An 18,334-nucleotide genomic window follows, 5' to 3' on the forward strand; every position below is an offset into this window, starting at 1 on the left:
ACCACATTTTGAAAAGAAGGGTAAGGGTAAGATAGAATGAGCACATTAGGATCAGTCCCACCACTACACTGACCAGCTTCACTGACTGTGTTTGGCTCACATTGCAGTTGCTTAAGGCACCTTAAGGTGTATTTACGTTTACAGGTGTGTTTACATTGTAGCGTACGAACGCATTCGTTGATGATCCGTCCACAATGTCAGATATAGATGAAGATGTATTCATTAGCGCTGCTAATTTTATAATTATTGCAAGACATGCTCAAAAAAAAGAAAGAAGAGAGTGTGGTGTTCACATAGGAGGAAAAATACGTTTTCAAGGGGTTAAATATCAACCATTTTCCGGACCCCCCTTGCGCTGGGGGTAGGGGCCCCAGATTACATTTGCCCCGGGGCCCCCAACATCGTAGTTACGGCCCTGGATTGCGGCCTTGTTTATTTGTCCTCTTAGGTCTCTGGCTGGGTCATGATAACTTGTTAAATCTACACCTAGATATTTGAACTGGTTTAGCTGTTCTATGGGTTTCCCCTCCATCACGAGCTTGCATCTAATTGGATATTTCGCAATGGTAATGTATTTTGTTTTTTGCGTAGATATGTTTATGTTGAGTCGTCGACGTGCTTGGTAAAATCGTTAAAGTTGTCTTTGTAGGTTATCCTCATCCTCTGCGATCAGGGCTGCATCATCCGCATAGCACACTATACTGATTCTACTGTGACCGAGTCTATATCCTAGTTGTAGCGATACCACATCTTTTATTATTTCATCCATTAGCATATTGAACAGAAATGGGCTGAGGCTGTCTTCCTGCCTGATTCCCCTTGGTGTTGGTATGTTGGCCGTAGTGCTGTTGTTTGTTGAAAAGTCTCAGATAAAAAATTCACCATTAAAATAAAAATAAAAATTGTAAATAATTATTTAAATCTGAAAACTTTTCTTCTTGGATCTTCTTTCTGGTACATCCTTAATCTCTGCCTTTCACAATTTATAAGTGGATTTTAGTCCACAAAATCCATTATGAGTGGATTTTAATCCACAAAAGTGGATTTTAAACTATTTTTAAAATTTCACATAAATAGACAGTTTGGTTTCGTTTTGCTTCAGAGGTGTGCACGCAGCTCCACTGAGGACGCCATAAAACAGAAACAGCTGTCTGGAGATTGTGCATCGCCTCAGAATTGAAAGAAAGCATAAACTGTTGTTTTCATTACTATTCTATTCTACGCATAAATGTCGGTATTCTGAAGGTGTCTTTATCTTTTTCAGGTGCGAAAACAGCGGCTGCTGCGTGAGGGCCCACGAGGAATGCACCAACACCAGTTCGACAAAACATAGGATAAATTTCACTACATCGAGCGGCCTGCGGAGGGAAACGACGATATACAACCACACCGCCTGTTCCTGCCAGTACATCAGGGCGACGCAGGAATGCTTTCTATAAATACCCGAACGACTCGAACTATAATATTATAAAAAACACAGTATTAGACGGGGATTAAATGCGTTTTAAGCAGGTACTGAACGAACCGACGGAATACGTGAAAAGAGAAATTTTTCACGTCAAAAGTAAAAATAGATTAAGGTGTTTGGGTAAACGCCGCGCCGTGTGAAAGTCTTCGATTTCCTGACGATGCAATCGAGGCGAGATGAGAAAATGGATTAAAAGGTATTCAAATTACACCTTAAGGTCTACAAGTAATTCAAACATCAGTCTTTAGTTCGATCTAAACTTTAATCGTTCATATACTCTATTTGTTATTAACTGGCAGCTCATTACAAATGCAAATCTTCATTAATCTGCAAACAGCAGGTAAAAATGCAGTTTAATGTAGTTTTAGATATTATTTTTCAAAGAGTCCCCGTTCTCATGGAAATAACAATATGGACTGTATACCCAACAGGTATGAAAATCATGGGTCAGTGATGGAGAATCAAAAAGTTGTTCGACATCCTTCAATTTAAAAGTTGTATTTTGTTTGGCCACTTCTCCTTTTACTTGAGCCCATATTAACTCTATTGGATTTAGTTCACAATGGTAAGGTAGCGAACATAATAAGCCACGTCTCCACCGGCCGCATGCTCGTGCTCAAAGCCGCCTCAGTTTCAGCGTTGATTGAGATATTATACCTCAATCAAGGGTTTCAGTTAGCCTCAGTAAATGCGTTGACGTTCAGTGTGGACGGAAGTGTATTGCTTGATTGCGAGGCATAAGAATTGGTTTTGCTGATTTGATCGTGAACATGAATACTCAAGAAGATTCGATTACCTTAATTAAATTATATGGTTCACACACATTGCTATGGGCTCCCAAGTATTACAAATATTTAATAAAAGTCAGCGGGAAGATGTTTGGAGGCCAATTGCGGTGTAAATGAAGTGTCATGTTGGTGATTTGAAGAAGAAAATAGAATCCTTGCTAGGTTCATATCGGAGAGGAGAAAAGCAGAGAGAAGTATTGCAAGCTGTTGTAAGAATCTCCGGTTGCTAGAAATCTTAGAGTACTTAGAACTCGTTCTGTTTTTTTTTTTTTTTTCCTGGAAGCCGTCTGTTGTGAACCGGTTGTACTGCAGCCACTTGGCTTATTGTACATCTTCCATTGTTTATGAAACCCATTCCAGAATTCTGGAACCCTGTACCAGCTTGTACAGGTCTAGTGGGTGGGTGCCATATAATTTTGGAGTCATTTCGATGTCTCCGAAAAGTGTTTGCCGCCTCCGATCCAATGCCTCACAGTCATGCAAAATATGGTTGACTGTTTCAGGTTCTCTGTTACAGAGTCTGCAGCTCAAGTCTCCATGAAACAGCCCCATTGTATGCAGGTGACCCTTAACTGGCGCATGTCCAGTGAGGAAACCTGTTATGACTCTGAGCTGATTCCTGCTTGTTTTCAGCAGTAACTCAGCTCTACTAGCACATGTCCGTCCGATATACATCTTGCCATGTGTTTGACCGGGTACACTCTCCCAGTGTGAGTTGTGTTGGCTTCGGATCCAGGCTTTTTTTCGTTCGCGGACGGTGCTTTTTGGCACTCGCACGGCCGGCTCTGGACCCAGGTATTTTGTAGCTGATGCTCTCTTGGCAAGTGCATCAGCTCTTTCATTGCCGTATATGCCCCGATGACCTGGAACCCATACCAGTATAACACTGTTATGTTGTGCCAGTCTATCAAGTTCTTGTCGACATTCCCACACCAGCCTAGAGTTCACCTTAGGGCTTATAAGAGCCCCAATGGCTGCTTGGCTATCTGTGCATATGTTAACCCGCTGCAGTTCGAATGCCCTCAGGTTGTTTTCTCTTGCACACTGCAAGATTGCAAAAATCTCTGTCTGAAATACGGAGGTACATTCTCCCAGTGGAATAGAAATGTTGAAATTTACACCACTATAGAATATTCCTGCGCCCGAACCGTCTGCAGTTTTAGACCCGTCCGTATACCAGGTGCAACCCTGCAGTCTGGGTCGAGAGTTTCCTCTGTCCCATTCGTCTCGTGGGCAAATGTCCACTTGAAAAGGTACTTCAGGCATATATCTTGATGTCATATGGTCAGAAATCATCATCCATTCGGCATCATTAATTTCATTCGTTATTTTACTATGTCCTGATTTAACTGGTACGTTGCTCAGGTTTTCTCGCAGTCTATAATAGCCCATTCTCGCCTCACCTCTTATTGTTATATGTAAAGGAGGGAGATCCAGTAGTGCCTCCATAGCTGCCGTAGGTGTGCCCCTCATAGCCCCCGTGATCCCGAGACAAGCAAGTCTTTGCACCTTGCTTAATTTGATGATGGCACTTTTTTGCTGCACTTTTGGCCACCATACCACTGATGCATATGTAATTGTGGGTTTTACTACCATGTTATAAGTCCAATATACCATGTCTGGTCTCAAACCCCACATTTTTCCATGAGTACGTCTGGCTACCATTAACGTAGATACCGCTCTCTTCGTTATTCTTTCTATCTGCTGATTCCAAGTAAGTCTTGAGTCTAATATTATCCCGAGATACTTTACTTCACTCACCAGATTTAAATGTATACCATTTAGACTTAGAGGACCCAATTCCTCTGAATTCCTTCTTTTAGTAAATTTCATGATTTTGGACTTTAGAGGACTGATGTTAAGCCCTACATTTGAAGTCCATTCTGTACCTCGTTCTGTTACAGTAATGGCTTCTCTATAATTCGTGTTGCGCTTTCTAATTTCCTCAGATAATAATGAACACAGATTTTCAAATTCTCAGATTGTAAAATTATGCACAGAATTATCAGAACAAATGTCCTTTAGTAATTTACTTCCGTATTTTTTGCGGCGGTCATAAAGTCTTTTTTATGTCTGTTTCCTTTTATTTAAACAATAAATTGATAGCAAGACAGCTGCTGCAACAACATGATTGTCCATCTTGAATTGTTTGAGGGAACTAATGGCTCGGCTTGCCTCGCGAGCCGGCCTCGATATTTCCAGTGGAGACGGGGCTATACCGTTATTCCATTTGTTTTTGCTATTTCATCAATGAGATATTTTTTATAATACGATTTACTTTGGCTTGCAATTCGTAATAATTCCGTTTAAAGCATAGTCTGACCATGAAGTATTGTTTTGCGTTGGAGCCAGTAAATTATATCTACTTTTTTCCATGAGACCGTCGGTAACTTTTCCACTAATTTTGAGTGATAACTGGTGTTAACGAAAACAACGACAGCATTATTTGGTAGAAAATTCAATACCTGAGAAAAGTAAATCTCCAAAACATCTGAGTTCATTTCTTCGTGGTAATCTTTAGTTGATTTTGAAACGAACTCAAATAAACCGTTCTCCACAAAACCATATTCTCTACCAATGTGCGTTATTATTGATCTTCGGCCCTTTTCCGAAGGAGCATTTAAGCCACTAGCGTATCCTATTAAAGCCTTATTTCTATTAAGGCTTGTCGAGAACGTGTAATAATTTTTGAAACGGTAATTTACCCATACCTTTGAAACGTTATGATTTTCGTTCAGCCAGGTTTCATCTAAATAAAAAATTCATTTTCATTCTAATCTAAATCTCTTACAATTTCTTCTGTATCGTTCAATATAGGTTGTTTCTTTAATTTTAACAGAAAAAACTGATTTCTTTAAGTAATTTCCATAAATTATCTGGGCCAAACTTAGAAAAATTGTTATATCTTATTGCCTTTAATATTGTATCTAATGTAGAAACCTTGTTGTTTAAATGGAACCAATGAACTTTTCTTCGAAGAACGTTTCTATGAAAGTCATCAATTTCCATTGATTTTTTTCCTTCGTGGCTTTTCGGCTCAGTAATGTATTCTTTTTTCTTTCACTTAAAAATCTGTAAATGGTTCTTTCACTAACACCTTACTCATTTATATCGGAGCACATAGTTACTACATTATCAATCATTGTTAAAGGTTCTCCCAATCTTCAACCAAGGTTGTCATGAACATTTAACACAATAGTCTTTTCTCTCAGAGAATGTGCGCCGTTTTTAAGTTTACCAGCAACACATTGAAACGATGATGCCATTTTAACGCATGGACTGAACTGCTGACTGATAACTTGAAGGGTATCAAATTCGTCACAACTTTGCCTTACTCAGTTGACAGATAGGAAGGTACCCCAAATTTGACAAACTATTCTATAAATGTAATAGTACCTATAAATATGCCTTATAAATCGAAAAATAACACTACTAATGAAAGAGAGAAGTTGCTTCGTGAAAAAATGAAAGAACGGAAAGAAAATACCGGGTATCCCAATAAGAATGGCGCTCGGCCATATCTCAGAAACCGTTTATAGTACAGCTTTGGGAAAAAATTTTTGTAACAAAAGTTGCCTCGAGAAAAGCCTGGAAATTATTTTCATAATTGTAAGTCTACCGCTAGAGGGCGTAATTGAATATCAAAAATTAAAAAATCGAAATTTTACAAAATTTGCCTAATGAAAGGGCACTGGAAATCCGATTATCGTATTCTTCATAAAATTCTGCGCATATCTTATTTCACAAGTTTAAGTCTACCTGTGCAAATAAGAGGTGGGGGTGAGTGGGAACCTTGTTATGAAAAAATCGCTGTAAGTCCAGTTCTGCTTAAAAGATTTTTGCAAACTTAGTCTTGTTGAAAACAGCTCTTTTTCGTCAATGTAATAGTTATAATTTGGAAACAACTTATTACGTAATATGCCGGCTAGGAGGCGCTATTTATTTTCTATTTAGAAATCTAGTTTTCTTTGCAAAATATTAAATACAAGTATGTATTTTTTTTTTTTTTTTTTTTTTTTTTGCATCAACGGAGCGGAAATCCCAGAAGAATGGAAGACATCATGGATATCCACCATACATAAAAAAGGCAGACGGGATCAATGTGACAACTACAGAGGCATCGCTGTAACGAACTCGATCAGCCGAATATACGGAAAACTGATTAAAAATAAAATCGAAAACGAATATAAAGATATAGAAGCTGAAGAACAGGCAGGATTCAGGGCAGGGAGATCAACAGTTGACCATCTGTTTTGTATTACACAGATTATTGAGAAGAAACTGGCCGTCAACCAGGAGGTGCATCTGTTATATGTGGACTTAAGAAAAGCGTATGATAGCATCCCACAAAACAAACTATGGGAAGCATTAGAGAAAACCAATATAAGCGCAAATTTAATAACAGCGACGAAACAATTGTATACCAAAACTGCATCAAGGGTGAAAGTTGGAAGCAGGCTATCGAGAGGATTCCAAATTAGCAAAGGCCTAAAACAAGGGTGCTGCCTTTCACCGACATTATTTAAGATCTACCTCGAACAAACTCTAAAACTTTGGAAACGCAAATGCAAAAACATGGGATTACCGATCAGCAACAATACAATATACACTTTGTCATTTGCAGACGACCAACTTGTACTAGCGCAAGACTACGATGATATAGAATATATGACAAGGAAATTAATAGAGGAGTACAAAAAAGGTGGTTTGGAAATAAACATAAAGAAGACCGAATATATGTGTATCGGTGGGACACAGCAGGACCTTACACTGGGGAATGGCGAAATTATTAAACATTGCGACGCATATAAATACCTTGGTATGACCATCACACAAGAAGGAAGCGTAGACCGGACGATAGAAGAAAGAAACAACCAGGGAAGAAAAGCAATTACCCTTCTCAATAGCATCCTCTGGGACCAGTCAATATCAAACAACAACAAACATAGAATATACAATACAATTGTTAAGAGTATAATCACTTACAGCAGTGAAGTATGGCAAATAAAAGAAAGATACAAGAGAAAACTTGAAGCAACAGAAATGGATTTCTGGAGGCGCTCAGCAGGAAAATCAAGATTAGAAAGGGTAACCAACAACAGAATTAGGGAAATAATGAATGTGAAACACACAATAGTAGATGACATTAGTACCAAACAGCTTAGATGGTATGGACACGTACAAAGAATGTCCGAAGAACGACTCCCGAAACAAATCCTAACGTGGACCCCTCATGGTAGACGAAAAAGAGGAAGACCCCGCCTGAGTTGGAGAGAAGGCATAAATCGAGAAATGAGAGAAAGAGAATTGGATGAAGACCTTTGGATGGACCGAAGTGAATGGCGACTAGGCATCGGAAGACGTAGGAGAACGTTTTAAAACCGATATATATATATATGTATTTTTTTCCCTGTATTACAAAATTATACCAAATTAGCAACAGAATACCGAAAACCGCATGTCTATACCTTTTTTTCTATCTCGAGATATCTTAAGAAACGTGTAAATTTTAAACAAAACTGTTGCGGTCATATAAGTAGAAATATATAGAAGCAAGTAGTGTTCTATGGAAAAAAACAAAGAAACATTTTCCAGATGTCACCGTATATAATAAATCAAAACAAAATATGAAAAACTCTACTACTGGGGTGACGTCTTTGGGGATATATCATTGCATATATTCTAGCCACAACAGTTGCATTTCTTATGCATTCAAAGAATGTGGCTATCATGTCAAATGCTTCTTGGTTTGTAAGAATCATCTTGAATTTCACTCTGTATAAATTTTATATAAAATTTAATAGAAACAAACCGCAACAAACCATCGATGAACAAATTTTTATGTTTTACTGATTTGACACATAATTTGAAACATGATGACTTTTTGAAGTTAATACTTCTAATAGTTCTATTTTTTTCCATAGCACACTACTTGTTTCCATTTTGACTTCCTAACTTAGTTTACCGGTGACAATAACAGGTATGTATTTATCTTAGTTGGGAATAGGATAATTGATATTAAAATATAATGAAATAAAAATTAAAAATTTGTGTAGAAAATCTGACGTTTTTACATTTTCTACGATTCATCGAGAGAAAAGCAAATGCGCGGAGGCAACAATTCATAAAAATTTACATATTAACGCTATTTTTTGGTATTATTTTAAGTATTAAAATTAGTGTAATATTTAAATAAAAATAAAATTAAACTGTTTAAAATATATTTATTTCGCTAAAATCATAATAATAGAAGTATAACTTCTTACTCGCGTACAAAGTACACACACTCTTTTTTTGTTATATTTTATAGTGTTATTTGTCTTATTGTTGTTTTGATTCATTATATACGGTGACATCTGGATAATGTTCCTTTGTTTTTTTCCATAGCACACTACGTGCTTCTATATATTTCCACTTATATGACAGCAACACTTATGTTTAAAATTTACACGTTTCTTAAGATATCTCGAGATAGAAAAAAGGTATCGACATGCGGTTTTCGGTATTCTGTTGCTAATTTGGTCTAATTTTGTAATACAGGAAAAATACATACTTTTATTTAATATTTTCCAAAGAAAACTAGATTTCTAAAAAAAAATAAATAGCGCCTTCTAGCCGGCACATTACGTAATAGGCTGTTTCCAAATTATAACTATTACATTGACGATAAAGAGCTGTTTTCAACAAGACCAAGTTTGTAAAAATCGATTAAGCAGAACCGGACTTACAGCGATTTTTTCATAACAAGGTTCCCACTCACCCCCACCTCCTATTTGCACAGGTAGACTTAAACTTGTGAAATAAAATATGCATAGAATTGTATTAAGAATACGATGATTGGATTTCCAGTGTCCTTTCATTAGGCAAATTTTGTAAAATTTCGATTTTTTAATTTTTGATATTCAATTACGCCCTCTAGCGGTGGACTTACAATTATGAAAATAATTTCCAGGCTTTTCTCGGGGCAACTTTTGTTTTAATTTTTTTTTCCCAAAGCTGTAATATAAACGGTTCCTGAGATATGGCCGAGAGCCATTCTTATTGGGACACCCGGTACAGATAATTGTGTAATTAAAAAAAAAACCTTATTGGTTTCAACTACATCTGTAAGGCTATGGTTTATGGCCTTGACGGTAACCCTTAACCTCTATTTGAAGATTTGCATTTGTAATGAGCTGTCATTTGTAAACAAATAGACTTTAATAAGTAAGGCTATCGAAAGAAATTTAGTTTAAAATATGGTAATTTGTCAATACTTTTTCATTTTGTAGAGGAAATCAAACGAAAGAGCGAAAGAGTGTGGAGTCATTGTAGGATGTCTTTTGAGGATATGGTCGGTCTGGGAGAAAGGTACTACTTTATTACTACAGTTTTAAACTCCCTACATTAAATCAGATAATTACAATCATTGTTGGTAGTAAACACCACATACTTCATACATTTTTTAACAAATGGTAAGCCTTACTTATTACTCGAAATGCAAAAAACATTCATATGTAAAAAATTGGCCTTAAGACTTGCAATTTGTGTGGATATTTGAAAGACTTTAGATAAGCATCAGTATTGTAAGCAATGATGTAAATATTGTATTATACAATTTAGTTTATTTATTATTACACTAGGCATTTTTCAATATAGGTGGTAGCGCATTCAAATTCAATGCTATTCATTTTAAAATTCGCAAACATTAGTTTTGTATGCTCATCGAACAATTTTATTAACTTTAACTAAATTTATTAAGACACTGATAACTACAATTTTCTACTAAAATTTACTGGTTTACTCACTGACAACAGTCTCAATATCGAGAAAATCTTTTTGAACTTTTTAAGTTGTTATTTGAAACACATCTGCTTTATACAGTGCGGTGGAATAAGTGTTGCCCCACCTGTTAACTTGTTTATTTTAAGAATATAAGCAAAACGCTCGGACAGGTCGATTTTTAAACTAACCATAGTATATTATAGCATCAACGTTTCGAACTTTACGCGATCCCTCTTCAGGCGACAGGCATAACTTTGATTTTTTTAAATGGTAAAGTACATCATGTGGCACCTCATTTAACAGATTTTAAAATACTGATTTTAAAAATGTATAATACTTTAATCCTTTTTGAGATCGCAGGCCCAAAATTTCGGTCGAACTCTTTTTAAACGCATTTATTTTTTTCGAATTCTGAGAAAACTAATAAGTATTTTTGAAAAATTTAAACGCAGAATGAAAGATTAGACTATTACCGAGTGCTGACAGTCCCTTAGAATAAACAAAAAGTTTCTTTTGAATGATATATTTGAAATTAAAAATCACACTAAATTTTCTCTTTTTTCCACCACTGTGACTTATTAAAATAAACATTATAGGAGTTCTCAGGGACTTTGGACCATCGAGAAAACTGTAATATTTCATTATGCGTTTAAATTTTTCAAAAATATTTATTGGTTTTTTCAGAATTCAAAAAAAATAAATGCGTTTAAAAAGAGTTTGACCGAAACATCAATAAAAATAAGGATGTTAAAAAAGATCGTTTAAATAAATAAGATGACACTAGCAAAATAAAGAATTCAGTAAAAGTAAAAAATAGTAGTTTTCAGAGTTTTATATAAAATCAATTATTATTTTCATCAAGAAAAGATCCTGTTCATCACTGAATTGATGAGTTTCTACAACTTTTCTCTTTTTATAGTCATTAATAAATGCCAAGGAACTACATATTCGAATAATTATTGTTTTAGCAAGTTGATGGAAAAGTTGTAGATACTTACTGCTCAATACAAAACATTAACTATTAGTCCAGGGGCCAGGGCTGTTTCGTGGCCGATAAAAAAGTTCATGGAGATTCATAATGTAGTCTTAAGGATGATTTATGTTAGCACGGGACGTGTACGATACAGGCTGTGTCGTCCCCCACGGGGCGATTACGACTGGTAGACCCGTTGACTCGTAGACCAGTGGACCCGAGCACCCGTTGTCGCCCCGTCCCTTTGTACTATGAACTACCCAATGTCTTTCATATCACACGGTTTTTCAACGTGTCCCGAAAGACAACCGTTTGGGACACGGCCGTTTTAACATAAATCAGCCTTTATGCCATTTACTTTGATCGGTCACAAAACAGTCTCGGCTCCTAGACTATATCTCATATTTTTATATTTAAATACATTTAACAATGTTAATGTTATAAAAAATTTATTCACCGCAATCATTTAGGTAGGTAATTGTTACTTTATATCTGTGATTATTATATGCAAATTTACCAAGAAGGATATCTGTGTATGCTTAAAAAACACCATACATTGTTCTGTTAAATATCCCTGAAGAGTTCATTGACAAATGCAAATGGAAATATAAAAGCAATCCTAGCTTGTTTGATTTAAGTGCATCAAAGCAAATTGCTTTATAACTGTTTACCTAAATTTCATATACTATGTACCTACTGCAAACGTGTAGATAGAGGCCAGGGTAATAAGACAAAAATATACCCTGTTCGTGACACTTCAGCAGCCAGGGTACTGAAGCGCGTTTTTTCGACAGGTAATACCTATAGGAACAAATTATAACTATTTCCTGCGTAGGATCTGGCGGCCTTTTTTATTTATAAATAATTAACTGTCAAAAAATGGCATTTTCCCTTTTTTTTCAAATCAACGGATAACAGTGAAGCTTATGATTTTTTTAGTACAAATATCTTCGAGATTATGGAGAAAGCTTTAAAATGACGTATTACAACGTTTCATACACGCATTTATTTTTGATATAATGCGAGAAAAGTTCAAAATTGCAAAAAAAATATTTTCTCAATAACTGTTGTAAAAATTAGTGTACAGCTTTTAAATTTTTGTCAAATAAGGGTTCTTTGGTGCTTAATATGTGATAAAAATTTCAAAGCGATTCATTTAATTGTTTAAATTTTATTTAAATTGTTTATCCCAGAGAGCATTTTTTTGCAATAACATAAGTCAGAAAAAAATAACCTTAGAACCATTTCACAGGTATCAAATGAAAGAGCATGAGCTACATTTTCAACATGGTTTAAAAAAGTGAATAAAAAATGCATTTATTAGTAATAAATAATTATGCAAAAGTATCGTCAATTTTTCTTTATAAAATTTTTGAATAACTTTTTCCAAAAAAATTAACTTTTTTACCCTGATTTAAGTGCACAACTACCAAGTAATGTTATCTATATCATAATTGATAAAAAATTGTAATAAATATGTATAATTTCTTATATAACAAAATAAAAAGTTTATAAGGAAAGATTTACGATACTTTTGCATAATTATTTATTACTAATAAATGCAATTATTATTCACTTTTTTAAACAAAGTTGAAAATATAGCTCATGCTCTTTCATTTGACACCTGTGGAATGGTTCTAACGTTATTTTCTTCTGACTTATGTTATTGCAAAAAAAATGTTCTCTGGGATAAACAATTTGAATAAAATTTAAACAATTGAATGAATCGCTTTGAAATTTTTATCAAATATTAAACACTAAAGAGCCCTTATTTGACAAAAATTTCAAAGCTGTACACTAATTTTTACAACAGTTATTGCGAAAATAATTTTTTTTTGCAATTCCGACCTTTTTTCGCAATTATATTAACAATAAATGAGTATATCAAACTTTGTGAAACGTCATTTTAAAGCTTTTTCCATAATCTCGAAGATATTTGTACTAAAAAACCTTAAGTTTTCCTGTTTTCCATGGATTTGAAAAAAAAGTGAAAAATGCCATTTTTTGACACTTAATTGTTTATAAATAAAAATGGCCGCCAGATCCTACGCAGGAAATAGTTACAATTTGCTCTTATAGGTATTACCTGTCGAAAAAACGCTTCAGTACCCTGGTTGTTCAAGTGTCATGGAAAAAACCTTATTACCCTGGACTAATATGTCACCGGTCAAATCCGATTTCAGGACAAACTATAATAGTTTTGGTTAGGCTAAACTAATTCTTTCTATAAATTGGTATAGCCTAGATAAAACTAATTCGTCCGAAGCCCGGTTGGATAAACCAGTTTCGGCTAGGCTAAACTAGTTGATCCTGATAGTATAAACATTATAGTATAACAACAAAGCCAAAATAAGTAGATAAACTGATTAAAATACTCTGTAATTGGTAAATAATCATTTTTATTAATACGATAATGATTCATTGTTAAAACTAACGCATAATTGGTAATACAAATAATCATATTATAACAAATAATAAGTGTTATTATATAAAAGCAGTAATCGATGCCTCAGAAGCCAATCGGTGTAAGTCAATAAGTGTTTAAAATGAGATAAGAAGATGTTTGTGAAAGTAGTTGCTGAAAAATAAGGAGTCACTAAAAATAAATAAACTCTTTTTATTTATCATAATATAAGTATTATATTCATAAATACACACAAGGAAATTACAATATTATTATATATCATAATATGTATTCATAAGTCATTTTAGGGAGAATGTGACTTACACCGTTTGACTTCTGAAGCATCCAATACCTCAATTTTAAGATCATTATTTATTTTTACATGGAGTGCTACGTGCTTTTTACATGGAGTTCACTTAGAAATTATTGCAGAGCCTTCTTTCACTTTCATCTGTTTGTGGAACAGTTTTTGTTGTAGCTGCATCTGACATAACCTTCTCCTGATCCAATTGAATGTCTCGTAACTGCAACCCTTAACGATATTTCAGATTCAGAGCCTTGGTTTACATCTGCCACTTCTAAAAACTTTGATGGCAAATGTCGAGTAGTGATCTGAAAAAAAAAATTAAAAATATATTAGCTACATTAATACTCCAAAAAGTTAGATAAATTATTAAGTAAGAAAAAATGAAAACTTCTATATAGTTTATGAAGCACTTCATGTTTGGTGCTAATTTTGTAAAAACCTTCGTTATTTGTCTGAAGAATAACTCCAATGATATTTAAGAGATCACCTTTGCCTTTGTCAACATCTGAAATAGGTATAGTCACATTATCTTATATCTCCAATGTTGACTACTGGTTGAGACTTGTCAGAAGTTGTTGAAACATTCTGTATTTACAATAGCTCCCAGCATATTGCCTAATAATTGTAACTAAATGCTTACTGTCATTCACAAACTAGCTCAATCTGAATAGGGCTTTTCATCGATTGTCATTTGTTTCGAGCTTGTGTCATGTGTCACATAATATTAATATATCTACGTCATACGTCTTTGATTTGTATCATTGGTATATGCCATGATACTATAAATAACGGGATAATATATTGCGCATCCTGAAGAGAAGGGGAATCGTGACGTAGCTGGAGACCGGCAAGTTCGTAATGGTTCGTAATGTCCGACTTAGTCCGATTAGTTTGAATCGTTCGCGGTTGTAAGGTAGTCTATTTTATATTTTTTATCTTTGTAAAAGTGACATGTCTTTTATAAACAAATAACACAAAAAAGTCGTTTAATATTATTTTACTGATTGAATAATTTCATCACAGAATGCATACAAATCCCATTTAACTTTAACAAGAATTCAAATTCAAATTCCGGTCTCCAGTTACGTCATCATGCGCGAACTCGGACGAATTTGAGCTACGGGAAGACTCTTTCTTGTTATTTATAGTATCATGGTATACCTATGCCAATAACGTATGACGTAGACATATTAATATTATGTGACACATGGCAGAAGCTCGAAACAAATGACTGTGAATGAAAAGCCCTATAGAAGCAACCTACTAGCTTGCATTTATTAATCTGTCCCTTTTATTTAAGGGCACTTGCTTGCGCTTGATATTTATTATACAATATTTAAGAACGCTAGTCAAGTAGAAATAGTTGCAACTTTCGACTTTAAACAAAGTATAAAATAATGTGTAAATATATACGAAAAGGAATATTTATTTTCTAATAAATATCTATTAGACGCCATCGAGTCCTCTTAAAGAAAAGGGAGATAATAATGTCAAGCTAGTACAGCAGGACCAAATTCGGGTCGCCCAGGTTTCCCCAACTGTCATCAATACGACTAACTTCACGCGTAACTTTGATATGAGAATTATAAAAAAATATGCATTGAAATTCCAGATCCCGTAATTTTTTGAGCGTTATAAAGTGAGTACAAAGACATACATATTTCTTTTTTTATAATTACAGCTTCAATTTACCGCACGCTTCTAGTAGACTCTGCCGATAAGGTAGAGTTTTGTTGGGGAAACCTGGCGTGCCCACCAAATTCACTTTGTATTTGAGATTTGCATGCGAACTGGTGTTGACGTTCGCTTTTTCAAATTTTTTAAAATTTTATTTGGGTAACGCCTGGCCAAGTAAACGACCTGCACGGTAATAAAATAAAATTCACAAAATGTGGAAAAACCGAAAGGTTACTTCTTTATAGGCCAGATTGTTCTAGTCTGTGAATGACCGCATGTTTGTGTATTAACCACCGTTATAAGAAAGGAATATCTCTACCTAGTTTTTCAAGCAAAGTCTGTCTGATGAGCTAATAATAGCGAAACATGTGTCACAGAATGGCTAGTTAGACGAGATATGAACATTCCTTTTCGTATACTATTTTCATATTAAATGCTTACTATTGAGCGGCAAGTATTCTTCCCTGTGTAAGATTTGGTTTATACTTATGTACTGTTATGATCTACTTTTTATCACTTTAATATCAATTTATCTTTATTTGATTACTCCAATTAATTATTTAATCAATTATCCAATTGTCGCAAATCATACAAAATTTAAGTAAAAATCTCAGGGTGCCTTTTTATAATACAAAAAAATATCTAAATTATCTTATGTTATACTTATCTTCTCTCTTGGTTTCAGTATCTCTTAGTTGGTTCTAATCGGGAAAAAATATTAGGAAAAGGAATTAAATAGAAATATAAAATAAGCATACAGAATTGTCTTTTATTATCAAAATCAATACTCTAAAATGATTAAATTAAATGATTGATTAAATTTAAAACCTGTGGACACAGCTGTCCGAATGAAATTCTTACCACTTAAATTTATTCTAGTTAAAAAAAAACAATTTATCGGTTTGTTACCGATGACTTTGATAAAACAAGCTAAACAAACAAATTTAGGTATTCGCAAAATTACCTATACTTCCTGTTTACTTTTTGAAATATTGGAATCTTAATTCATATGTTTTACTCAAAATTTTAGTTTCCGAACATAAAAATATCTTTCACATAAATTGACTGACCTTTTGCTTCACTCACTCTGATGTCTTCTCTTGACCCAAAACAGCTCTCCCTCGTTGACTATGTTAGGCTACCCATCAAAGCCCTCTCCGTTCTCAAGCTTCAAATCTATCAGCATACCAGCACCAATTCTCCAACAAAACACAAACTCCAAAAATTCTCTCCTCTTCTTCTCACAATAATACAGAATCAAAGAGGTATTTCGTCTCAATTTGATCTGTCTCTCGTTCCACTTTTCAGCTCTATTCTCCACTATCAAAACACCCACTGGTACTTGCTATCTAACTATCCACGAAAACCTTGACTGCTCTTCAGCGATGCCAATCACATAATGATTTCCTCTTTCCAAAACTATCTCAACATTCAAAACAAAACTTTCCCCATTCCAAAGTGCCTAGCCAATCAGAAACATTTATCTCCCCACCTTCTTTTTTTTTATTTGAAAACAAACAGGCATTCTCTCAAAAATATTCCTACCCAAACTTACGACTTTTCGGAAATTATAATTATCTAAATATTCCTATCATTAAACAAACATATTTAAAATTCCAAACTTTCTTTACCTCAATTTCCTAAGAACTAATTACTGTGGCATGCATAACAAAACACCGTTATAATCTCCAAATATTCTGAACAATTATGGTCTATTCATATCACTTTCTTTCCTAATGTTTTATTTTTCAGGGAAAAAAACTTACTAACGATAAATCACTTCTTAAAAACTACTTATAATAAATAGTTATAAATCAATGTACAGGGTGGATCAAATTTATGTGCCCGCGTTATATTAAAAAAAATTAAAATTTTTATTCTATCTTTGATTGATAGATTGATCCACAATAGTACATATAATCCAAAACATTCAAAAAGGTTTACTCAATTATTGATTAATTATTTCAAAGGTTATTCAAGGCATTTAAAGAATTTTGTATGGTGTTTTTCGCTGTTAGGTTACTTGAAATTTGTATTTAATGTTAAATAATTTTTTATACTCGCTTTTTATATTGTGTAAATATGAAGATATATTTATTTTCATAAATGCTTTATATTATATATTTGTTTATTTTTTTTATTCCTTGGTTTAAACGATTTTTAAGTAAATTTTTATCATCGAAGACCATTGCAATTTATGAAGATATCTAACAAAAATGGTTCAGGATTGTATAAATTGTGCTGACAACCAATTATGCATAAAAAGGTACCTAATAAATAAAATTGATCAGTTTCACCCAATACACTAAGTACAGTCTATGAAAACATTTGAAGAAGAATTAAAGGAAAAATACAAGAATTCTGAAGCAGAGGAACACAATCCGAGGTTCACAATAAAAAATCAAATTTTGACCATTTGTTCTTTATCACCCAATTGAAACGAAAAGAGCATTTAATCAAAAGGCCCATTTAATATTTTCAGTATGCTTATGATATTATTCCTCTGAACCAGCGATACTCAACCTCTTTTTTCCCTGGGCCACATACTAGCTATTGCCACATCTTGCGGGCCGCATAGGTGGAGTAGTATACAGGGTATTTCATTAAGAAACAGAAATACTTAAATGGTGAATAGAGGTCACTGAGGCGGTTCTAGATATTCTGCAATTATTGCCCCACCGATTTTTATAACCGAGTTACAGGGTATTTTTATCGATTTTGCCCATTTTTGTCTGAATTCATAACTTTATAACCACCTTGTATATATTTTTTTTATATTTGATACAAGTAAGTATATCTTATTTGGAACCCAAACCATAGAACTACTAATCAACTAATCAGAAGAAAAATCCAGGTCCGGATTAAAAAAATTATACTTAAATCCATTGTGACCTTGAAACCACATCCTGTATGTATATTGAAATTTTCAAAACCCGTTTGCACATTTGAAAAA

At 34.0% G+C, this 18,334-nt stretch overlaps 1 protein-coding gene and 1 long non-coding RNA gene across 2 annotated transcripts in view; one reads left to right on the forward strand and one right to left on the reverse strand.

Annotated features, from left to right (window-relative positions):
* The window catches only part of LOC114339514 (uncharacterized), a 57,350-nt gene extending 53,740 nt beyond the window's left edge, over nucleotides 1-3,610 (forward strand). Inside the window, exon 2 of the mRNA XM_028290177.2 lies at nucleotides 1,265-3,610. Within this exon, the coding sequence (XP_028145978.1) occupies nucleotides 1,265-1,439 (175 nt within the window). The 3' untranslated portion in view covers nucleotides 1,440-3,610. The remainder of the gene's footprint in view (nucleotides 1-1,264) is intronic.
* A 9,765-nt stretch (nucleotides 3,611-13,375) lies between these two features.
* Nucleotides 13,376-17,212, reverse strand: LOC126892963 (uncharacterized). Its single transcript, XR_007701066.1, has 2 exons — nucleotides 16,452-17,212; nucleotides 13,376-14,009 (listed from the first exon to the last, which is right to left on the reverse strand). It is a non-coding gene; the product is annotated as an uncharacterized LOC126892963 (long non-coding RNA).
* Nucleotides 17,213-18,334: the final 1,122 nt, after the last annotated feature.

The sequence above is a fragment of the Diabrotica virgifera genome, chromosome 9 (assembly GCF_917563875.1).
Source record: "Diabrotica virgifera virgifera chromosome 9, PGI_DIABVI_V3a".
Classification (NCBI taxonomy): domain Eukaryota; kingdom Metazoa; phylum Arthropoda; class Insecta; order Coleoptera; family Chrysomelidae; genus Diabrotica; species Diabrotica virgifera.